Source organism: Heteronotia binoei, chromosome 15, assembly GCF_032191835.1.
Source record: "Heteronotia binoei isolate CCM8104 ecotype False Entrance Well chromosome 15, APGP_CSIRO_Hbin_v1, whole genome shotgun sequence".
In the NCBI taxonomy this organism is placed as follows: Eukaryota; Metazoa; Chordata; class Lepidosauria; order Squamata; family Gekkonidae; genus Heteronotia; species Heteronotia binoei.
In genome coordinates, this window is record NC_083237.1 from 18,334,982 (window position 1) to 18,360,583 (window position 25,602).

Below are 25,602 nucleotides of genomic sequence, written 5' to 3' on the forward strand. Positions count from 1 at the left end.
TGAAAGATTTAATGGCACCCTGAACCATATGCTGAAAACCTATGCATACAAGCATCCCAACGATTGGGACCAGCGGTTGCAACACCTGTTCTTCAGGTACAGGGAGGTACCCCAAGAAAGTTCCGAGTTCAGCCCATTTGAACTCTTGTATGAAAGATAAGCCAGAGGACCCCTTGATGTTCTGAAAGAGGCGTGATCCAGGAACGAGGACATCCAGGAGGCAGATGTCATCTCTTACCTATACGAACTACAACAGCATCTGCAGGAGGTGAGGACGGCTGCTGCAGACAACATGAGAAGATTGCAACGACGGCAGAAACAGCGGTACGACTTCAAGTCCAGAGACAGAGAGTTCAAGCCAGGAGACAGAGTACTGGTTTTGAAACCCAGGAAGAAGAACAAGTTAGATGTGGCCTGAGAGGGACCTTATACCATCGCCCATAAGGTCTCCAACGTGAACTATGTAGTAAATCTAAGTGAGAATGGTGAACAATGTAAAGTATTCCATGTAAACATGTTAAAGCCTTATTTTGATAGAGGTAATTTAGTTTTAATAGCTAAGAAGGGAATGTGTGTGGGAACTGAATTGTCGGGTTGGGGGGAAATATCCCAAGAAGTTACCATCAATGAGGTTCAGTTCGCCCCTTCTCTTATGGGAGAACAAAGAGGCCAATTACAAGCCATATTGGGGAAGTACAGAACGATTTTTTCAAATGTACCAGGTAAAACAAACCTAGCATATCACAAGATTGACATAGGGGATTCACGACCTGTAGCACTCCAACCGTATAGAGTGATCAGCCCAAATGCCAAGTATGTACAGCAGGAGGTAGAAGAAATGCTGAATTTGGGTTTGATTGTACCATCGGAAAGTCCGTGGGCCTCACCTGTAGACCTAGTACCCAAACCGGACAAAACCATAAGGTTTTGCGTGGGCTACAGAAGATTAAATAAGATTGCAGTACCTGATGCATATCCAATGCCTCGCATAGATGAGTTGGTCGAGACAATTGGAGCTGCCACTTTTATTACCACCTTAGACTTAACAAAAGGTTATTGGCAGGTAGCTATGGATCCTAAAGATCAGCAGAAAACAGCTTTTGTAACCAAAGAGGGACTCTTTGAGTTTACAGTATTACCATTTGGGTTAAGGAACGCTCCCTCCACGTTCCAAAGATTGATCGATAAGATGTTAGTAGGACTTAAGGAATTTGCTCTAGCATATATTGATGATATTGCTGTTTACAGTGCTACATGGAAAGAACATTTGCAGCATGTGGCCATTGTGTTACAAAGAATAAAAGATGCGGGTCTCACCATCAAAGCATCTAAGTGTCAGCTAGCCATGGCCCAGGTTAAGTATTTAGGGCATGTGCTAGGAGGAGATAAGATAAAAGCAGATTGGGGAAAGGTGCAAGCCATACACGAGTGGCCCAGACCCCAAACAAAGAAACAAATTAGAGCATTTTTGAGCGTAGTAGGATACTACAGAAGATTTATACCTGAGTTTAGCACAGTAGCAGCACCGCTATGCGAGTGTACAAAGAAGAAGAACCCTGATCCAGTAAACTGGAATGCAGAGTGTCAAAAAGCTTATGAACAACTGAAAGTGGTTCTGACCACTGAACCAGTGTTAAGAACTCCAGAGTTTTCCAAGGAGTTTACCCTCTTTACTGACGCATCTAATGTTGGGATAGGTGCAACATTAGGTGCAACAGGGAGAGGAAGGACAATACCATCCAATTCTGTATTTAAGTAGAAAATTGTTAGACCGAGAGCAACACCTTTCAGTGATTGAAAAGGAATGTTTACCAATTGTATGAGCAGTAGGAAAGTTAAAACCCTACCTATGGAGAAGAAAGTTTATACTATGTACAGATCATTCTCCCCTGAAATGGTTAAACCAGGTGAAGGATACAAACAATAAACTAATAAGGTGGAGTTTACAGCTCCAGGATTACAATTTTGACATACAGCATATCCATGGAAAGCAAGATGACTACTGTATTTACCCATACAAGAAGAGACCCTTTCCCTGTTCAGTGTTTATTGGATTGCTCAGGTAGGCAGCCCCAAATTAGTCAAAGGTTATGGAGGGTCACGGTGGAGCTTGCCATTTTCCTAGTAGAGACTGCATCAAGGGATTTCACAAAGAACTCTTTGTGAAATGGAACAAAGGTCTTGCCATGCAAGAGGAGGCTCTTGACAACACAACACCACCAAATTTCAAATGCAGTGTTATGTAGATCCCTTTGTACAAACGAATAATTTGTTGTTGTTAATGACAGTCCCAGATGTATGATTTTCATGTGCTCCATGAAGTAGGCACCACAAATTTGTCCTCACTATTTTACAGTGAATTTTAAATGCCACAAGGCCCTGATGTGCCATTGGTTTATTGTATGGAGCTCTTGTAGAGTTCTGTGCCACACCAGATCAGGGCCTTGTGGATTTTGGTACTATTTGGAGGATTTTGCGTGGCTCAGTATGGCTTCTACCCCTCAAAACATACATGGAATTTACAACCACATGCTAGTTTTCTGCATGCATGGATTTTTATGATTCTGTAGCATTGCCCCTTTCCACATTTGATTTCAGATAATGATCCACACACATTGAAAATAATGGAATAATAAATATATAGCTCAGGAAAACAGCAGTTACCTGTGGAAATCACCTGGGAGCAGCCTATCTCCAGAGAGAGAGCTTGTTTTGCTGAGTAATTAATAATAATATAATAATAATAAATTTTTATTTGTATCCCGCCCTCCCCGCTGAAGCAGACAATTATATTGTCCTTGAGGGACAGGGCCACCAGATACTTATATACTCTTCCTTCCTATCAAGTCTACCCAATACCCCACTATTGTACACCCCAAGGACAATAAAATTGATGTGCCAATGGTTTATTGTATGGAGCTCTTGTAGAGTTCTGTGCCACACCAGATCAAGGCCTTGTGGATTTTGGTACTGTTTGGAGGATTTTGAATGGCTCACTATGGCTTCTACCCCTCAAAACATACATGGAATTTACAATCACATGCTAGTCTTCTGCATGCATGGATTTTTATGATTCTGCAGCATTGCCCCTTTCCACAGAAAGAACATCAGTGGAACAGAGTGACGGGTGACCATGTTTTTGGAGAAGAATCTTCCTTCACTTTTGCTATTATCACAGAATTCAGCTGCATGGCCATAATGTATTGCATTTGATTTCAGTTAATGGTCCACACACATTGAAAATAATGGAACAATAAATAAATATACAGCTCAGGAAAACAGCGGTTACCTGTGGAAATCACCTGGGAGCAGCCCATCTCCAGAGAGAGCTTGTTTTGCTGAGTAATTATATTGTCCTTGAGGGACAGGGCCACCAGATACATATACACTCTTCCTTCCTATCAAGCCTACCTAATACCCCACTACTGTACACCCCAAGGAGGCACAAGAAATAGCACATGTGCTATGGTGTATCATCTTCTGGATAAAGCATCACATTGAATACTATTGAAGTGCAGAAAAGGGATCTCCAAGGCATATAGGGAGAGCTTACAGGGCTCTCCGTACAGGGTCTACTGTAAGCTCCTGGAGGATTGGCTACATCAGAGGTGTGTGACCTAATATCCAAAGGAGCTCCTGCTAGAATTCCACCTCTGGATGCCACAGAGGAGGGAGGGGTCCCCAATATGGTGCCCATAGGCATTACGATGCTCACCAAAGTTTATTTATTACTTTAGATTTCTATCCTGCCCTCTCCGCAAGCAGACTCAGTTCTGTCAGACAGTCAGTTCAAACATCTACAACATCTCTCCTGGCTTAGATGCTGAAGGCCTGTTGAAATAGTTCAGTTTTGCAGGCCGTGCAGAATTGAGAGAGATCCCGCAGGGATCCCGTGTGGAACACAGTCTGGCCTACCTTGGTCAGGAGATAGATAGTAGGTTTTGTGTCCCTGAATGCAATGCTCTCTGGGGAACATGCAGAGAAAGACAGTCCTATAGATAGGCAGGCCCTTGACCATAGAAGGCTTTAAAGGTCAATACCAACACCTTGAAGTAGAGGCACCAAAATTGCAGCATAGCATCTGCTGCCTCTCCCCAAAATAACCTCCAAGGTGTCCAATTTTATGAGCCCCAAAACAAGGTGCTCCTATCCTTCATTATTTCCGATAGAGGAAGGCATTTAAAAGGTTTGTGGTCTCTTTAAATGGGATGGCCAGAACTCCCTTTTGGAGTTCAATTATGCTTGTCACAACCTTGCTCCTGGCTCCACCCCCAACATCTCCTGGCTCCACCACTAAAATCCCCAGATATTTCTTGAAATGGACTTGGCAACCCTAAGGCAGATGGAGCAGCCTGAGTTGGTAGAGCCCTGTCCCATTTGCTTTACTGGACCAGCCTCCATGGATTGTCTGCCAATATGACTGGATGACTGTCAATCCTAACATAGCAGGAGGAACGGGAGAAGAAGATATTCATGCTGTGTGTAATGGTAACTCCTCATATACACCTTTTTTTCCTGGACTCAAAAGTTCCAATTGCTGTAGCTCTTCCTCACAACCTTATCGACTCTATTGATTGATCTAGTTGCTTAAATTAGCCCAAAGACAAACCTCAGGGGAATGATTGTGTGAAGAAATTTTTCCTCATGGCAGAAATAAGCAGCCTATTTCTGAATTGAAAATATACTGATATTTTTCTAGAGGGACACAATCTCAAGGGCCCCCAAAGATTTATTAGAAGCATTCAGATGTCGAAGCTTATCCATGCCTCCTCTTTCTTTCTGGCAAGCCAGTCGCATGGAGCACCAACATCACAGCTGGGCTTCTTGGTAAAAAAGAACAGGATGTTGCAATAGTCACAAACACCAGTTGTGGCAGAAGCTTTTTGATGACTTTTCTCCTAGATGGAGCAGGACTTTCAAAGCTCCTGAGGTACAGTAACGGCAATAACAAAGGCAACTGAAGTGGGACTTTAAATGGATGTAAAAAGCGATTGTGCTTCTTGAAGGAAATTACAAAGATTTATGATAAAATTATGGCTAGAAAAGAGAGATTCTGACTAATGAAACTGATGGATCATGAGGTATTCCAGGGTTCTCAGCTGCATCCAATTTAATTTTAAGGCATTATGAGCACCATAAGGATTACAAACCTTGGATTGCTGTTGGCTATGGATTTTGTAATTTGACTGATTATTTCATTGTATAGTATTGTTTTAAGTCTTATATCTCAATGTTCTTTTACTGGTTGTTAGCCACCCTGAGCCTGTTAAGGAGAGGGCAGGATATAAATTTAATACAAGATATAAAGAAATAAAAGTACTTCTCTCCATTTGATCCTTTCAAAAATATGCAACCTCCAATGGAGGATTCTCAGGCTTGCCAGAATTTATTTTGTCAATTCTTGGGCAGATTACACAAAAAGTAAATAACCATTGACTGACTTCTGAGGTTTGGAGCTAAGATCTTGTCCCCATCTCCTAGCGGAAACATCACTAATACCTTATGCAGAAGATCACTCAAAGTTCATGTTTTGCTATTACCAGGGTGGTGGAGGTGCATCCCCTCTCTCCCTAACTGGATACCATGTCTCTTTATCATTTCTCTATCTATAGAAACAAATCACCAGATAACAACAGGATATCGTATGCAATACTGATTTTATTCTCTAATTCCAGATGGAGTTCACCAACGGGACAGTCCAGGAATTCATTTTGCTGGGCTTTGAAGTTGGGCAGTTTCAACGTCTCCTGCTCCTCACCTTTTTCACTCTTCTTTACATGCTCACCGTAGCTGAGAACATCACCATCATCATGTTGGTGCATCTTGACACCCACTTGTCCCGGCTTCCCATGTACGTCCTGCTGAGCAACTTCTCCTGGCTGGAGATCTGCTATGTGAGCACCACTGTGCCTCGCATGCTCTTAGACCTGGCATTGTCCAACAAGATGGTCTCCTTCAGTTCCTGCTTCCTTCAGTTCTACATCTTCTGCTCTCTTGGCAGTACTGAATGCTTCTTCCTTTCTTCTATGGCCTTGGATCGGTACTTGGCCATCTGCCACCCACTGCGATATCCACAGATCATGTCCCCAAATTTTTGCTACATCTTAGTAACTGTTTGTTGGGTCCTTGGCTTCCTGGCATGTTTTGTCCCAGTCACACTGATCTCCCAGATGTCTTTTTGTGGTCCTAACGTCATTGACCATTTTTTGTGTGATCCTGGCCCAATTTTGGCTTTAGCCTGCCCCCCACTTTTAAAGGCTCCCCTCATTAGTCAGGTTGTCATGAATGTTGTAGTGATAGGCAACATTTTGTTTTCTGTGCTGTCCTACGGTTCTGTGATTGTCACCTTGATTAAAAACTCTAGCAAAGGCAATCGGGCAAAGTCCTTTTCCACCATATCATTCCACTTGTTGGTGTTCACACTTTTCTATGGCCCATTAGCAGGGATGTATGTACAGCCAGAGGGAAAAACTGATTCAAATATCACTAAGACTGTAACACTCCTCTATGCTGCCTTAACACCCTTTCTCAACCCCATGATTTACTGTCTGAGGAATGATCAGGTGAAAGAGGCACTGTTCCGATTATGGAGGAGAAAGGCAGTCTTTTTAAAAAGTAAAATTGACAGTGAAAAAAAGAGGAAAGGGACAGGAAAAATATAACAAAACATTCAAGATTAGTGTATGAGGAAAAGCTGATCTGTACAGTGGTGGACAACAAAGGGACTTAAACGGCACTATTATCCAAGTTCATCAAGTGCGCTCTCCTGCCTTCTTTGGTTTTATATACTCCAAGTCCTATTGTCCCTTTATAGTTTTTCTGACCGTCCCAGAAGAGTCTTCTTTTTAGCCAGATTTAATGTGCTCCCTACTGCTTTTCTTAGTGGGCGCTACATGAGAAAGCCCTATTCCAAGAGATTGTGTGGTTGTGGATCTGGCTCTTTTGCAACTGTAAAACGTGTCTTTTTGTTTGCCAAAGGTATAACTGCTTAAGAAAACAGTTTATCGACTCACTGATTTCCGATATTGATCTGGGTGTAGAAAATTAGCTCCAACTTTTACTTGGTGGCTTTGATCTAACCATCCCAGTTTCAGTTGTATAATTTCTTCTGAGAGTGTTTAAATTTAAGAGTCAAGAGGAGGATTTTAAGAAAATGGGAAATGATGTTTTATGTTGTGCACTTTGCTGATTCTAAACATTTATTTTGTAAAATCTGTAAAATCTATATTATTGATGAATTTTCTATTTCATAGCCATTTGCTTATGACCAAATGGTCTGTGAGCAATAAATATATATATGATATGAAAAGAAAAAAAAGGTACTGTTCTCTGTTCAGTGTTTCCAACCCCTTTGTGCACTGGAAGACAACAACACACATTTCCACCAGAATTCTATGTAGGTGCTTTTGAAGCATATATTCTATAATAAATATAGTAAATGAATTCTCCATTATTTTGTCAGGCTCTCCCAACTGTATAATTCTTACGCATTCCAGCAAGTGCAAAAAAAATAATCATATGCAAAAACCACTACTGTTTCTCTATATGATCTAACTGTAGGTAATCCTGATTTATATTTTTAGATATGTTATAGAGATGGTTTTAGTGTCGTTGACTCTATACAGAATGGTTATATTTTGAAAATCAAATATCTGAAATGTGAACTCTCCCATTCTCCCAAAAAATTCTCCCCAAAATCAAATAAGTACTTGAGAGCCAGTTTGGTGTAGTGGTTAAGTGACAGACTCTTATCTGGGAGAACTGGGTTTCATTTCCCACTCCTCCACTTGCAACTACTGGAATGGCCTTGGGTTAACCAAAGCTCTTGCAGAGCTCTCCTTGAAAAAGGGCAGCTGCTGCGAGAGCTCTCTCAGCCCCACCTCACAGGGTGTCTGGTGTGGGGGTGAAGGTAAAGGAGATTCTGACTGCTCTAAGATTCAGAGTATAGGGTGGGATATAAATCCAGTGTCTTCTTCTTTTATTTTTCTGAGTTTGAAATGTGAACTATACCATTCTCCCAAAAATGTCACTGAGAACATGAGAGCATTTGGTTATCTCTTCCCTTTCTTAACACCTGGTGAGGGTTGGTTTAGTTTAACCTTTTAGCTTAAGGGACAGGTGAACAACTGCTCGTCTCATTAGTTCAATTTTCAAGGATGTTTCGGTGATCCTTGGTAATATCGTGTTTGTTGTGCTGTCTTAGGCCCTGTGATTATCACCCTGATTGAAAAAGGTCATCGGGTAAGGTAATCAGCAAAGGTAATCAGTTAAAATCCTCCTCCATCATATCATTTCACTTAATTATAGTGTCTTAACGGTGGTATCTCAGGTGAAGGAAGCACTAGGCAAGTTGTGGAGAAGAAAGACAATAGTTTTGAACAGAAAGGTGACCATGCAAAAAGGATGGTTTCAGGCGGGTGCCATGTTCCTCTGCAGTAGAAGACAAAAAGACAAGTTCGCTATCACCTTAAAGTCCAACAAAATTTCCAGGGAATATGCTTTGCAGCTCCTACCCTGGACACCTTTTTGGTCTTTAAGGTTGCTACTGCCCTCACGTGTAAAAAGGAGGAAAGCGAGAGGAAATATACGACAAAACACCTGAGATTTCCATCAAAGATAGATGACTACTGTAGTTACCCATACAAGAAGGGACCCTTTCTCTGTTCAGTGTTTATTGAATTGCTCAGGTAGGCAGCCCCAAATTAGTCTAAGGTTATGGAGGGTCACGGAGGAGCTTGTCATTTTCTGAGTAGAGACTGCATCAAGGGATTTCACAAAGAACTCTTTGTGAAATGGAACGCATGTCAAAGGTCTTGCCATGCAAGAGGAGGGTCTTGACAACACAACACCACCAAATTTCAAATGCAATGTTATGTAGATCCCCTTGTACAAGTGAATAATTTGTTGTTGTTGTTAATGACAGTCCCAACTCCATGAAGTAGCCACCACAAATTTGCCTTCAGCATTTTACAGTGAATTTTAAATGCCACAAAGCCCTTTTGCCCCCCAAGGTCAGAATAAAGAGTCAGACACAATGCATTGGAATAAAATTGGACCACTTTATTAACTAACAGCATAAACAGCAAGGGTACCCCACCAGCGGCCTGGTCAGGGCTAGGGGTCACCGCGACCGCTCCCCTGCCATTAACGGGTGAGAGACCCAGCCCCCCAGCCAGCTGAGCAACTCAGCTCCCTCCAGGCAGGCCCAGCAGGGAGGCACGCACCAGAGGCCCCAAACCCAGACGCACGTCTCGCCAGAAAGGCACCCTCTAGCCGAGCCTCCTGGACAGTCTGCAATCTCCAAACCCCGGTCTCCAAACCCCAGGTTGTTCATGCCAGACCCCAAATTCTCCAAAAGGGGGATGCTTCGCAGTCCTCCTCTAGCCGCATAGTGTCCTAAACCCCAAAAACCTGCCACTACTAAGGCCAAGTCTCTACTTAGGGCTTAGCGCCCACCGGAAGGCCCAAAGCCACCCGCAACCCTTGCTACAAATTTCTCAGGAAAAGCATATTACCCTTTTCCGAGAGAAGGACCCCATCCCCTCTGTAGAGGCCAGGACATTTACCAAAATATCCGGATGGGGCAAATAGTGACCCAATGCCCTTTCTAGCAGTTTTTTAAGTTCCTTGTTGGCCTTGTATCTAGCCCTTTCTATAACTGCGGGGTCCAAAGCACAACGCCATACCAGGCGGGGCAGCATGGCTGACCACACTACGATGGTCCCCGGCCATCGCTCCCAATGTGCTGGAAATCATCACGGGCTTGCCATAACAAGGCCTTGCCCTTCAACAACCCCAGATCATTACCTCCCAGGTGAACAATTAAGATCTGAGGAGGAGGACCCGCTCTATGATTGAACCAAAATGGTAGCGAGCCCGGCCACTGAAGGCCCCGGTGCCCCTGCTATTCGATAACGGCATGCTGGCTGAGTCCCAGCTGAGAGCTGACCACAGTTCTCCATCCCTGAAGAGCGGCCCAAAACACGTGTCTATGGCCGAGATGAGAACTCAGCTCCGGCTCCTCTGGCCAGGAACAGCAGCATCTTAAGAGAAAAAACAGTTAACACAAACAGAACCAATAGCATTCCAACAACCAAAGTTACTCACGGCCCGCGAAAAGGTCATACATAGCCTTATAGGTCGATGAATGCCACCAACCCAGCCTCCGAATAGAAGTAGCAGGATACCCCATGTCCACTGCTGTAGAGGCCGCCCCAGTCCAAAGGAGTGGGTCCCAAAACTGCACCCCTGACAACCCCAGCTCACAAAAAGCCCGGGCCGTCACCGCCCAAGACTGGTGTCTCGTCAACAGCTTGCACACCCTAAGAGCCCCCCAAAAAGGCTAACAAGGACACAGCATGGAACAAACATGCTTCAAAGGCGAAGCACACATGTCCAAGAACCTCATCAAACCACATAGAATCGAAGGAGACACGGGACTCCACGTATCAACCCTGGGACCGGCCTTTCTAGATCACCCCTCCCACATCTTTCGCAGACCAAAGTCCGCCGTGTCTTCCCTATAACGCTAGTGCCTTGCTGGCAAAAGCCAACGCAGACAGGCGCCCCCTAATGGATCGCACTGCCAACCCCTTACTTCTCAGCAAAACACAGTAATGGAGTAATTCCTCCACCGTAAGGGGCCACACCCTGCGGTACCCTACCTCAGCCCTAAAGTCTTCAAACTGCCGCACAGCCCGTTCGAAAGACTTCTGTGTGCTAGGCGCAATGGCTAGACCTATCGCTCTGCAGGCCTCGGCTCTCCAATCAGCCATAGCTCCTGGGGCATTGGCACCGGTCTGCCTCTGGGGCCAGCTGATGAAATCTCTCCATCTGTTGCCACCCCATTACTAACCCCAGGAACATGATGGCTAAAAACAGAATATTAAGCCGCAAACAACGCAGAGTGAAGGCCCTCGCCAATCTCATAACCTACCCAGATTTGGATGAGAGGGAATTAATGGCGTGGACCACTGCCATATTATCACACCAAAATGAACGGTGTGATTGGCCATATCCTTCCCCCACAGCCAAACTACAACTAAGATGGGAAAGAACTCGAGAAACGTGAGATCCCGGTTCACCCCCACCCTTGCCCACAAATCAGGCCAGCTAGCCGCGTACCAATGTCCACGGAGCTCAGCCTCAATTCCTCCCCCCAAAAGGAGACTCCATTAAAAGACTCCAAAAATTCCTGCCAAACCCTCGAATCATCCCTCATGCTGCAAGTAACCCTAGCCCTATGCTGAGACAAGCTTAATCCTGCCAAAGCATCACAAAGCCTCCTAAGAAAAGCCCTTCCAGGAACGACCACTTTAATCCTTCCCTCAGCCAGCCCCTTGGCCATCTTATCCCTCACAACCTATTCCAAACCCCAAACAAATTTAAAGGTTACCTGATGTAAACGGAACTCGAGGACCCTGAAAAGGGATCTGAAACCAACTTTAAAACCCTCTAACAAATACCAACTATCAACCCTTCGAGGGTACCTCGCCAGCCGCTGCTCAAGAGGTCCCACCCATATCGGGCGGGGTCCCTTTCTTAGCCGGAAAGGCTCCTCCACCTCCTCCAGGCTACTTTGCACTCCTACGCCCCCGAGCTTTAGGACAGTCATCAAAAGAGTGGGATCCCCTACACATGGGCATTCGTGCTTAAGCTGGCATGCTTTCCTATTACATACCCCAGGGGCTCCTAATTCCCAACAGAGCAAGCGGGGACATCACCTGCAGCCAAAGCTGCTGATGGATCCGATCCCATTGAAAAGATGGATACAGTCCACCTATTCCCCCTTTAAAGTTTCTCCCTGGTGGCAGGAAGCAGACAATCCCCAAGCGGTAAAGCAACCTCCCCAAAGGGCAAGGCTGCAAAAGGCACCATCCCATAAGGAGAAGGTGCCCCCTAAATGGTCCCGCCAAGTTCATCTGCCCTCCACCTTATCCCCGACAAGGTATGCATACCTGTCCATGCCCAATTTAGCGGTACTCACACCCTGGAAGAAGCAGGCACCACCGTATTCACTCCTGAAGCACCCTGCCCAGCTGCCAAAGCAGGCCCCCATACACCCCATGGCCAAACCTGCCCTGGCCCCACCTGTAAGTTATCACAACACCTACCTCCAAGGCCAGCAGGAACCACTGGCAAACAAACACCGGACGTCCCAGCTGCATCCACCGCACCTGCATCAGGACCACTGAGACCGGCATCCCTGCCAGGCACGACTCCACCATACCTGCCCTCAAGAATAGACAGCCTGGTGAGAATGCTAACTTGCCTTGCCTTCCTGGATTGCCTCATCCCTTCCCCTGCACTTGGAGAAGGGACACCTGACACCTGCTCAAGCACCCTCAGCCTGTGCAGTATACTAGGTTCTACTGCTGCTCCATCCTCATCCTCCGATGATGACGGGGATGGTGGCCTCGGTGCAGGCTTCTGCCATTAGGCTTGCCTGCGCCCATACCCCCAGCCATATTGCCACAGAATTGTCTGAGCAAACAATCACCTCCGAAATAAAACATATGAACATATGACGCTGCCTTATACTGAATCAGACCCTCGGTACGCCAAAGACAGCATTATCTCCTCCGACCGGCAGTGGCTCTCCAGGGTCTCAAGCTAAGGTTTTCACACCTATTTGCCTGGACCCTTTAAGTAGGAGATGACAGGGATTGAACCTGGGACCTTCTGCTTACCAAGCAGATGCTCTACTACTGAGCAACCCTCCCTCCCCAAGATGGAGAGCTGAGTCAGCCTGGAGCCGGCTACCTAAACCCAGCTTCCACCGGGATCGACTCAGGTCGTGCACAGAGGGCTCCGACTGCAGTAGTACAACTTTACCACTCTGCGCCATGGGGCTCTAATCCAGTCCTAAAATGGCCACCACACCCTACAAGAAAGGAGACTTAAGATGGCCGCTCCACTCTCTCACCAAGTAAGCAAAATGGCTGCACTCCCTTTCCCCAGGGAAGACACACAAAATGGCTGCCACTAGCCTCTTAAATGCCCTATCTCACTCCAAGAAAGGGCATAAAATGGCCACCTAACAACAGTACTAAAATGGCCACCAAATAGGCTTCCCAATCCCCAGGTCCCAGCAGGGGATCCCCTGGTTTTACAGGCTTCCCCCCTCCCCCAGCCAGCTGGCCGGCAGGGGAAGCTCCACCCCACAGTCATTATGCACTTCCAGGAACGATTCCCATAGGGAATGATGGGGAATTGATCTGCGGGTGTCAGGGGCTCTGGGGGGGGGCTGTTTTTTGAGGCAGAGGTGCCAAATTTTCCATATAGCATCTAGTGCCTCTCCCCAAAATACCTCCCAAGTTTCAAAAGGATTGGACCAGGGGGTCCAATTCTATGATCCCCAAAAGAAGGTGCCCCTATCCTTCATTATTTTCTATGGAAGAAGGCATTCTAAAAGGTGTGCTGTCCCTTTAAATGCGATGGCCAGAACTCCCTTGGAGTTCAATTATGCTTGTCACACCCTTGTTCATGGCTCCGCCCCAAAGTCTCCTGGCTCCACCCCCAAAGTCCCCAGATATTTCTTGAATTGGACTTGGCAACCCTACCACCAATGGTCCCCTCCAACCTGCCAAGGCAAACTACACCCTTAAAAAACTGGGGGGGGAGGCAGACCATAGCCTCCCTAGCAACAGTACTATCTTCTCCCTAGCAACAGTACTAAAACGGCCACCAAAGGTCCCCTCCAACCCGCCAAGGCAAACTACTCCCTTAAAAAACGGGGGGGGGGAGGCAGACCATAGCCTCAAAATGACCACTTCAGGATCGCAGGCTAAGGTCTTTCATGCCTAACTGCCTGCACCCCTTATAGTTGGAGATGCTAGAGATGACCACCAAGCCCCTGTCCCTCCTGGCCGTCAGGGTAGCAGGCTGAGGTTTTTCACACCTATCTGCCTGCACCCTTTATAGCTGGAGATGCTGGAGATTGACCACAGAGCCCACATCCCTCCAGGCTGTCCTCTTCCCGAAAAATAAAAGGGGGGGGGAGGCAGACCACCCCACCTCTCAAGAAAACCCCCGTTCAGAGACCCTTGTAGCCAGACAGCTCGCTCACACACCAATGACCCCCCCTCACAGAAAGGCTGACCACCCCCAGCCCAATGCAGCTCAAACTCCCGGAGACTCAGCCAGACGCCGCTGCCAAAACGCCGCCTAAGACGTTCCTCAGGCGAAGGAACGGCCCGCCGATGCAGCGACAGGCTCCCGACCTTCCAATCGGAAGAGCCTGCAACGAAGCCTCCCCGAAGCTGCTGCGCCGATCAACGACGGAGAGAACTGAGGGGAACGTGGAGCTAGCTGTTAAAGCTGCTAGCCCCGCCCCTCACATTGCGCGCCCAAACGGGCGACTTCTGACTCCTCCCTCCCAGGGAGACAAACAGCGCAGAAGCAGCCTAGCAGCTACGCTGCAAGCTGCAAGCTTCCGAATGTGCCAATGACTTATTGTGTGGAGCTCTTGCAGAGTTCTGTGCCACACCAAATCAGGGCCTTGTGGATTTTGATACTGTTTGGAGGATTTTGCATGGCTCACTATGGCTTCTACTGCTCAAAACATACATGGAATTTACAATCACATGCTAGTTATCTGCATGCATGGATTTTTACGATTCTGCAGCATTGCCCCTTTCCACAGAAAGACCATCAGTGGAACATAGTGACGGGTGACCATGTTTTTGGAGAAGAATCTTCCTTCACTTTTGCTATTATCACAGAATCCAGCTGCATGGCCATAATATATTGCATTTGATTTCAGATAATGGTCCACACACATTGAAAATAATGGAATAATAAATGAATATATAGCTCAGGAAAACAGCAGTTACCTGTGGAAATCACCTGGGAGCAGCCCATCTCCAGAGAGAGGGCTTGTTTTGCTGAGTAATTATATTGTCCTTGAGGGACAGGGCCACCAGATACATATACACTCTTCCTTCCTATCAAGCCTACCCAATACCCTACTACTGTACACCCCAAGGCGACGCAAGAAATAGCACACGTGACCCATATCTTGACACAGTGCTTATGGTGTACCATCTTCTGGATAAAGCATCACATTGAATACTATTGAAGTGCAGAAAAGGGATCTCCAAGGCATATGGGGGAGAGCTTACAGGGCTCTCAGTACAGGGCCTACTGTAAGCTGCAGGAGGATTGGCTACATCAGAGGTGTGTGGCCTAATATGCAAAGGAGCTCCTGCTAGAATTCCACCTCTGGATGCCACAGAGGAGGGAGGGGTCCCCAGTATGGTGCCCATAGGCATTACGATGCTCACCAAAGTTTATTTATTACTTTAGATTTCTATCCCGCCCTCTCCACAAGCAGACTCAGTTCTGTCAGACAGTCAGTTCAAACATCTACAATTGCAATTTAAAAATGATAGAATACAATTAAAACATTTTATGGTATTGTTCAGTATAGGTGGGATCTTCTGGCAGTGATCCTATGATCGTAGCTCCTCGGCAGTGCAGGATAGCAGTCCTCTCCTGGCTTAGATGTTGAAGGCCTGTTGAAATAGTTCAGTTTTGCAGGCCCTGCAGCATTGAGAGAGATCCCGCAGGGCCCTTATGGCCTACAGGAGGACATTCCACATTTCTGGTGCTGCCACTGAAAAGGCCCTAACACGTGTGGAACACAGTCTGGCCTACCTTGGTCGGGCGATAGATGGTAGGTTTTGTTTTCCCTGAATGCAGTGCTCTCTGGGAAACATGAGGAAAAAGACAGTCCTGTAGATAGGCAGGCCCTTGACCATAGAAGGCTTTAAAGGTCAATACCAACACCTTGAGGTAGAGGCACAAAAATTGCAGCATAGCATCTTGTTAGGGCTGCCAAGTCCAATTCCAGAAATATCTGGGGACTTTGGGGGTGGAGCCAGGAGACACTGAGGTGGAGCTAGGAGCAAGGGTGTGACAAGCACAATTGAACTCCAAAGGGAGTTCTGTCCATCACAATTAAAGGGACCTCACAACTTTTTAAATGCCTTCCTTCCCTCCACCCTCCCCTTCTCTGATTTTACCTCAGAGGCGGAGCGGAGCGGGCAACGCCGCTGTGCTTCTGCCGCCTCTTCTCCGCTTCACTGTAGCTGCTCCTCCGAGATGGGCTCAGGCTGAGCCCATCTCGGTGGAGCAGCTAAGATGAAGAGGTGAAGAGGCGGCAGCTGCGCCGCGGCATCGCCCGCTCCGCCTCTGAGGTGAAATCAGAGAAGGGGAGGGTGGAGGCAGGCCAGGGGCGTGGTGAGCCGTGAGTCCGGGTCCTAGAAGGACCCAAATTCGCGGCTCGCCACGCTCCTGGCCTGCCTCCACCCTCCCCTTCTCTGCTTTTACCTCAGGCGGAGCGGGCGATGCCGCTGCGCTGCTGCCGCCTCTTCTCCGCTTCATCTTAGCTGCTCCTCCGAGATGGGCTCAGCCTGAGCCCATCTCGGAGGAGCAGCTACGGTGAAGCGGAGAAGAGGCGGCAGCTGCGCAGTGGCATCGCCCACTCCAAGATGGGGCAGCTCGCCACGCTCCTTGGCGCCGTTTCCCCCCCTCCCCCCATTTCCGTTTTTTTGAGGAGCGGGGGAAGAGGCTGGAAATCCTGAGGTCCCCCGCCAGGGCGGGAGGGTTGGGAAGCCTACATCTGGTGCCTCTCCCCAAAATAACTTCCAGGTTTCAAAAAAATTGGACAAGGGGTCCACTTCCATGAGGCCCAAAACAAGGTGCTCGTATCCTTCATTATTTCTGATAGAGGAAGGCATTTAAAAGATTTGTGGTCTCTTTAAATGTGATGGCCAGAACTCCCTTTTGGAGTTCAACTATGCTTGTCACAACCTTGCTCCTGGCTCCACCACTAAAGTCCCCAGATATTTCTTGAAATGGACTTGGCAACCCTAAGGCAGATGGAGCAGCCTGAGTTGGTAGAGCCCTGTCCCATTTGCCCTACTGGACCAGCCTCCATGGATTGTCTGCCAATTTGACTGGATGACTGTCAATCCTAACATAGCAGGAGGAACGGGAGAAGAAGATATTCATCCTGTGTGTAATGGTAACTCCTCATATACACCTTTTTTTCCTGGACTCAAAAGTTCCAACTGCTATAGCCCTTCCTCACAACCTTATCAACTCTATTGATTGATCTAGTTACTGAAATTAGTCCAAAGAGAAACCTCAGGGAAATGATTGTGTGAGGATATGTTTCCTCATGGCAGAAATAAGCAGCCTATTTCTGAATTGAAAATATACTGATATTGTTCTAGAGGGACACAATCTCAAGGGCCCCCAAAGATTTATTAGAAGCGTTCAGATGTCAATGCTCATCCATGCCTCCTCTTTCTTTCTGGCAAGCCAGTCGCATGGAGCACCAACATCACAGCTGGGCTTCTTGGTAAAAAAGAACAGGATGTTGCAATAGCCACACACACCAGTTGTGGCAGAAGCTTTTTGATGACTTTTCTCCTAGATGGAGCAGTACTTTCAAAGCTCCTGAGGTACAGTAATGGCAATAACAAAGGCAACTGAAGTGGGACCTTAAATGGATGTAAAAAGCGATTGTGCTTCTTGAAGGAAATTACAAAGATTTATGATAAAATTATGGCTAGAAAAGAAAGATTCTGACTAATGAAACTGAGGGATCATGAGGTATTCCAGGGTTCTCAGCTGCATCCATAATTTAATTTTAAGGCATCATGAGCACCATAAGGATTACAAACCTTGGATTGCTGTTGGCTATGGATTTTGTAATTTGACTGATTATTTCATTGTATAGTATTGTTTTAAGTCTTATATCTCAATGTTCTTTTATTGGTTGTTAGCCACCCTGAGCCTGTTAAGGAAAGGGCAGGATATAAATTTAATACAAGAAATAAAGAAATAAAAGTGCTTCTCTCCATTTGATCCTTTCAAAAATATGCAACCTCCAATGGAGGATTCTCAGGCTTGCCAGAATTTATTTTGTCAATTCTTGGGCAGATTACACAAAAAGTAAATAACCATTGACTGACTTCTGAGGTTTGGAGCTAAGATCTTGTCCCCATCTCCTAGTGGAAACATCACTAATACCTTATGCAGAAGATCACTCAAAGTTCATGTTTTGCTATTACCAGGGTGGTGGAGGTGCATCTCCTCTCTCCCTCACTGGATACCATATCTCTTTATCATTTCTCTATCTATGGAAACAAATCACCAGATAACAACAGGATATCATATGCAATGCTGATTTTATTCTCTAATTCCAGATGCAGTTCACCAACGGGACAGTTCAGGAATTCATTTTGCTGGGCTTTGAAGTTGGGCAGTTTCAACGACTCCTGCTCCTCACCTTTTTCACTCTTCTTTACATGCTCACCGTAGCTGAGAACATCACCATCATCATGTTGGTGCATCTTGACACCCACTTGTCCCGGCTTCCCATGTATGTCCTGCTGAGCAACTTCTCCTGGCTGGAGATCTGCTATGTGAGCACCACTGTGCCCCGCATGCTCTTAGACCTGGCATTGTCCAACAAGATGGTCTCCTTCAGTTCCTGCTTCCTCCAGTTCTACATCTTCTGCTCTCTTGGCAGTACCGAATGCTTCTTCCTCTCTTCTATGGCCTTGGATCGGTACTTGGCCATCTGCCACCCACTGCGATATCCACAGATCATGTCCCCAAATTTTTGCTACATCTTAGTAACTGTTTGTTGGGTCCTTGGCTTCCTGGCATACATTGTCCCAGTCACACTGATCTCCCAGATGTCTTACTGTGGTCCTAACATAATTGACCATTTTTTGTGTGATCCTGGCCCAATTCTGGCTTTGGCTTGCCCCCCACTTCCAAAGGCTCCCCTCATTAGTCAGATTGTCATGGATATTGTGGTGATCTTAGGCAACATTTTGTTTTCTGTGCTGTCCTACGGTTCTGTGATTGTCACCTTGATTAAAAACTCTAGCAAAGGCAATCGGGCAAAGTCCTTCTCCACCATATCATTCCACTTGTTGGTGGTCACACTTTTCTATGGCCCATTAGCAGGGATGTATGTACAGCCAGAGGGAAAAACTGATTCAAATATCACTAAGACTGTAACACTCTTTTATACTGCCTTAACACCCTTCCTCAACCCCATGATTTACTGTCTGAGGAATGATCAGGTGAAAGAGGCACTGTTCCGATTATGGAGGAGAAAGGCGGTCTTTTTGAAAAGTAAAATTGGCAGTGTAAAAAAGAGGAAAGGGACAGGAAATATATAACAAAACATTCAAGATTAGTGTATGAGGAAAAGCTGATCTGTACAATGGTGGACAACAGAAAGGCTTAAACGGCACTATTATCCGAGTTCATCACGTGCGCTCTCCTGCCTTCTTTGGTTTTATATACTCCAAGTCCTTGTCCCTTTATAGATTTTCTGGCCATCCCAGAAGAGTCTTCTTTTTAGCCAGATTTAATGTGCTCCCTACTGCTTTTCTTAGTGGGCGCTACATGAGAAAGCCCTATTCCAAGAGATTGTGTGGTTGTGGATCTGGCTCTTTTGCAACTGTAAAACGTGTCTTTTTGTTTGCCAAGGTATAGCTACTTAAGAAAACAGTTTATCGACTCACTGATTTCTGATATTGATCTGCATGTGGAAAATAAGCTCCAACTTTTGCTTGCTTTGATCTAACCATGCCAGTTTCAGTTGTAAAATTTCTTCTGAGAGTGTTTAGATTTAAGACACAAGATGAGGATTTTAAGAAAATGGAAAACGATGTTTTATGTTGTGCACTTTGCTTATTCTAAACATTTATTTTGTAAAATCTGTAAAATCTATATTATTGATGAATTTTCTATTTCATTGCCTTTGGCTTATGACCAAATGGTCTGTGAGCAATAAATATATATATGATACGAAAAGAAAAAAGAGGTACTGTTCTCTGTTCAATGTTTCCAAACCCTTTGTGCACTGGAAGACAACAACACACATTTCCACTAGAATTCTATGTAGGTGCTTTTGAAGCATATATTCTGTAATAAATACAGTAAAATGAATTCTCAATTATTTTGTCAGTCTCTCACAACTGTATAATTCTTATGCATTCCAGCAAGTGCAAAAAAAATAATCGTATGCAAAAATCACTACTGTTTCTCTATATGATCTAACTGTAGGTAATGCTGATATATATTTGTAGATATGTTATAAAGATGGTTTTAGTGTCGTTGGCTCAATATAGAATGGTTATATTTTGAAAATCAAATATTTGAAATGTGAACTCTCCCATTCTCCCAAAAAATTCTCCCCAAAATCAAATAACTACTTGAGAGCCAGTTTGGTGTAGTGGTTAAGTGGCAGACTCTTATCTGGGAGAACTGGGTTTGATTCCCCACTCCTTCCCTTGCAGCTACTGGAATGGCCTTGGGTTAACCAAAGCTCTTGCAGAGCTGTCCTTGAAAAAGGGCAGCTGCTGCGAGAGCTCTCTCAGCCTCACCTACCTCACAGGGTGTCTGGTGTGGGGGCGAAGGTAAAGTAGATTGTGACTGCTCTGAGATTCAGAGTATAGGGTGGGCTATAAATCCAATAGCATCTTCTTCTTCTTCTTTTATTTTTCTGAGTTTGAAATGTGAACTATCCCATTCTCCCAAAAATGTCACTGAGAACATGAGAGCATTTGGTTATCTCTTCCCTTTCTTAACACCTGATGAGGGTTGGTTTAGTTTAACCTTTTAGCTTAAGGGACAGGTGAGCAACTGCTCGTCTCATTAGCCTAATTTTCATGGATGTTTTGGTGATCCTTGGTAATATCATGTTTGTTGTGCTGTCTTAGGCCCAGTGATTGTCACCCTGATTTTAAAAGGTCATCAGGTAAGGTAATTAGCAAAGGTAATCAGTTAAAATCCTCCTCCATCATATCATTTCACTTAATTATAGTGTCTCAGGTGAAGGAAGCACTATGCAAGTTGTGGAGAAGAAAGACAATAGTTTTGAACAGAAAGGTGACCATGTCAGGTGGATGCCATGTTCTTTAAAGTGCAATAAAATTTCCAGGGTATATGCTTAGTAGCTCCTACCCTGGACACCTTTTTGGTCTTTAAGGTTGCTACTGGCCTCAAGTGTAAAAAGGAGGAAAGCAAGAGGAAATATAAGACAAAACACCTTACATTTCCATCAAAGATAGATGACTACTGTTTTTACCCATACAAGAAGAGACCCTTTCCCTGTTCAGTGTTTATTGGATTGCTCAGGTAGGCAGCCCCCAAATTAGTCTAAGGTTGTGGAGGGTCACAGTGGAGCTTGTCATTTTCCTAGTAGAGACTCTTGATGGTTGTGAAAAGGAACTCTTTGTGAAATGGAACACCTGTCAAAGGTCTTGCCATGCAAGAGGAGGATCTTGACAACACAACACCACCAAATTTCAAATGCAATGTTATGTAGATCCCCTTGTACGAATGAATAATTCGTTGTTGTTGTAGTTAATGACAGTCCCAACTGTATGATTTTCATGTGCTCCATGAAGTAGCCACCACAAATTTGCCCTCACCATTTTATAGTTAATTTAAAATGCCACAAGGCCCTAGTGCGCTTATTGTATGGAGCTCTTGTAGAGTTCTGTGCCACACCAGATCAGGGCCTTGTGGATTTTGGTACTGTTTGGAGGATTTTGCATGGCCCAGTATAGCTTCTACCCCTCAAAACATACATGGAATTTACAATCACATGCTAATTTTCTGCATGCATGGATTTTTATGATTTTGTAGCATTGCCCCATTCCAGAAAAAGACCGTGGAACAGAGTGACGAGTGATCATGTTTTTGGAGAAGAATCTTCCTTCACTTTTGCTATTATCACGAATCCAGCTGCATGGCCATAATATATTGCATTTGATTTAAGATAATGATCCACACACATTGAAAACAATGGAATAATAAATAAATATATAGCTCAGGAAAACAACAGTTACTTGTGGAAATCACCTGGGAGCAGAATATCTCCAGAGAGAGAGCTTGTTTTGTTGGGTAATTATATCGTCCTTGAGGGACAAAGGCACCAGATACACATACACTCTTCCTTCCTATCAAGCCTATCCAATACCTCACAACTGTACACCCCAAGGAGACACAAGAAATAGCACACGTGACCCATATCTTGACACAGTGCTTATGGTGTACCATCTTCTGGATAAAGCATCGCATTGAATACTATTGAAGTGTAGAAAAGGGATCTCCAAGGCATATGGGGAAGAGCTTACAGGGCTCTCAGTACAGGGCCTACTGTAAGCTCCAGGAGAATTGGCTACATCAGAGGTGTGTGGCCTAATATGTTAAGGAGCTCCTGCTAGAATTCCACCCCTGGAAGCCACAGAGGAGGGAGGGGTCCCCAATATGGTGCCCATAGGCATTACGATGTCCACCAAAGTTTATTTATTTATTACTTTAGATTTCTATCCCGCCCTCTCCGCAAGCAGACTCAGTTCTGTCAGACAGTCAGTTCAAACATCTACAATTGCAATTTAAAAATGATAGAATACCATTAAAACATTTTATGGTGCTGTGTCGTGGGGCCAGCCCACGCACCAGTGAGAAAAGTAAGATTTACACGACAATGAAAACACACACACAGAGACACACACAGGGAGGCGCCTGGATTAGTTTCTAAAGGTCATCAGAGTTGCTAGCAGCTTCTCATAATTCATGAAACTCTTTATTCTCTGCTGCGCAATACCAGGATGGCCGTTTTTATTTATTTCATGACCTCATAACATTCCACTTTCTCCAGCCAATTATCCACCGTATCAGCTCAACGTGACCACAAATTACACCTGCGCAAATCTCTCAAACCTAGCATGTTTCTCTAGTACCATAAATCAAGTTTGTCTGCAAAACATTCCATCCACACACTTTTCTCTCTCCCTCTGAAACCTTCATTACTACTTCTTGTCTGCACTTAAATCTACATCACTGCACCTTCTTTGCACTTAAACTAAATCCCCACAGTGCTGTTCAACATCAGTAGAGAGCTCGTGGCACAGAGTAGTAAAGCAGCAGTACTGCAATCTGAACTCTCTGCTCATGACCTGAGTTCGATCCCAGTGGAAGCTGGTTCAGGAAGCTGGCTCCAGGTTGACTCAGCCTTCTATCCTTCCGAGGTTGGTAAAATGAGTCCCCAGCTTGCTGGGGGGAAAGTGTAGATGACTGGGGAATGCAATGGCAAACCACCCCATGAAAATGTTGTGAAAGCAACGTCACCCCAGAGTCGGAAACGACTGGTGCTTGCACAGGGGACTACCTTTACCTTTTTCAACTTCAGTATAGTCAGGATCTTCTGACAGTCATCCTATGATCATAGTTCCTCAGCAGTGTAGGATGGCAGTCCTCTCCTGGTTTAGATGTTGAAGGCCTGTTGAAATAGTTCCATTTCGCAGGCCCTGCGGAATTGAGAGAGATCCCGCAGGACCCTTCTCGCCTCCGGGAGGACATTCACATTTCTGGTGCTGCCACCAAGAAGGCCCTAGCCCGTGCGGCACACAGTCTGGCCTCCTTTGGTCAGGGGATAGATAGTAGATTTTGTGTTCCTGAATGCAGTGCTCTCTGGGGAATTGCGGAGAAAGGCAGTCCTGTAGATAGGCAGGTCCCCAACCATAAAGGGCTTTAAAAGTCAATACCAACACCTTGAAATGGACTTGGAACACAATAGGTAGCCGGTGCAGCTCTTTCAGCACTGGTTGAATGTTTTCCCATCAAGGGAGCCCCATTAGCAGCTGTGCTGCAATGTTCTGCACCAGCTGTAGTTTCCGAGTCAGGGTCAAGGGTAGTTCCATGTAGAGAGCATTAAAGTGATCTATTCTCGAGGTGACCATAGCATGGATCACCATTGCTAAGTTGTCAGACTTACTGTTTGGTTTGGAAGACAGGCTGCAGCTCCCTAGCAAGGGGGATTTTTTTTTCACTGTTCAGGGTATTAAACACCTCTCGGGGGGGGGGGGGGTCTATGCCCATTAACCTTAGTCAAAGGTTAATCCAAGATGACGTTAAATTCCTTTAGCTGTTGATTTTGATTTAGGGGGAGGCAGGGAGCTGCCTTCTTCAGATCTTGAGATCCAGCGATAGAGGGTATGTCAGCCATGCGTCTACAGTGGAATTAAAGTCATTGATTTGACTTAAGCCTTTCGGAATCCAAACACTTAAGGGCAGACTGACTTTAATTGCAAGGTAACAAAGCCGAAGTGTTGCGAGAAAGAACATCTGGTTAAGGTACTTTATTCTTATCTCTACTCCAAGAGACCTTGAACATTAATTAAACGTTGTGTGGAATAAAAACAGATGAAGTTGAAGCATAACTGAATAAAGATAATTACCTTATTAAGTTTGAACTCTGAAACTTTGAAAGTACAAAGGCTGTAGCAGAACCTGAAAATAAAAGAGGGAGTTGTTGTGACGGACTGTGGTCTGCGGTTGGTGACGTGTAAAGAAGATCGCTTCTTGTTGTGTATTCACTCCTACAAACTGTTGGAATCTAAACAGACTGAACTGAACTAAGGCATAATTGAAAGAAAATTCAGCCTGTGAAAACTGGATGTTGTCAACTTAATAGCCTCGAAAGATATTTGAGAAAAGGACAAATTGTTTTGAATACTTGTGGCTGTGGCTTCTTCACGAATCTCAAAGGCTGCGATACTAGACACGAGATCAGAGCAATCTGCACCAGGAAGTAAAAGGGACTGGCCAAGAATACAAAGTCTGTAAGGATTACAAAAGCTGTGACATTTGACATTTGAACCAGGAAGGAATTTAAAGATCAAGAAAGACCTCTCTAGGAATTGAACTTTACCATAGAGAAACAACGATTGCCATCTTAAAAGGGAGAAAAACTGTCAAATTTGTTAAAAATCAATATCTCTGCTTAGGAAGATAGGAGGAAAACGAAATTAGTCTCATTTGAAAAAGCATGTTCTAAGCTATTGGACTGGGTGCTGAATTTTAATTGGTGAACTTTTAAGGTTTGGTGACTTTTTATATGTCAGAAGGGAGACTAATTCGTGCAAGGGCTCACTCATTTGACAAGATGCAATCCCAATTTGACTCTCTGGAATCGAAAATGTTAAAAGCTATGGACAAAATGCAAATGGCAATGAAAAAAGAATTCAAAAAGGAAATTGGAGATCTCAGAAAAGATATAGAGGGTTTCAAAGATGAAATAAAAAATAGAGTTAAAGAGGTAGAGGGAAAAATGGATACACATGCCTCTATCTTGTTAAAACTCCAAGAGAAGGTTACAATACATGATTGCAAGTTGATGGAAACTCAAGTTCGTCTGAGAGGGGTACCTGAAAAGGAAGAGGCAGAGTTAATGGGATATATGGTGAACATTATCACTGAATATTTAGAGGAAGACCCTGACAATTTAGGAGTATGCTGGATGGTGCCTACAGAGTCAACTCAGCATATGCGAAGGATAAAGACCTGCCAAGAGACATTGTTATAAGACTAAGATCAAAAGATTTGGCAGGAAAAATTTTGAGCAAAGGTTTCCAAAAAGCTTGGGCCATAGAAGGGAGCAAAATTAAAATAATGAAAGAGCTACCAAGACAAGTGATCAGTGATAGGAAGAAATACAAGAAGTTAACTGACCAGCTGCGTGCAGAGGGCACAAGATATAGATGGATAATACCTGAA

At 45.0% G+C, this 25,602-nt stretch overlaps 2 protein-coding genes across 2 annotated transcripts; both read left to right on the forward strand.

Moving 5' to 3' along the window:
* Window positions 1–5,675: 5,675 nt before the first annotated feature.
* On the forward strand, window positions 5,676–6,617 carry LOC132584355 (olfactory receptor 11H6-like; the record flags this gene model as incomplete). The annotated part of the gene is made up of 1 exon (XM_060256221.1): window positions 5,676–6,617. A coding segment is annotated over exon 1 (942 nt), but the record flags the coding sequence as incomplete, so codon positions are not given.
* An 11,601-nt stretch (window positions 6,618–18,218) lies between these two features.
* Window positions 18,219–19,208, forward strand: LOC132583249 (olfactory receptor 11H6-like). The gene has a single exon (XM_060254918.1). It carries the CDS (start codon window positions 18,219–18,221, stop codon window positions 19,206–19,208), a length of 990 nt encoding a protein of 329 aa, XP_060110901.1.
* Window positions 19,209–25,602: the final 6,394 nt, after the last annotated feature.

What these genes read in the sequence shown, in the direction of transcription:
- LOC132583249 (XM_060254918.1), top strand. Translation starts at nt 18,219, where the DNA reads ATGCAGTTCACCAACGGGACAGTTCAGGAATTCATTTTGCTGGGCTTT.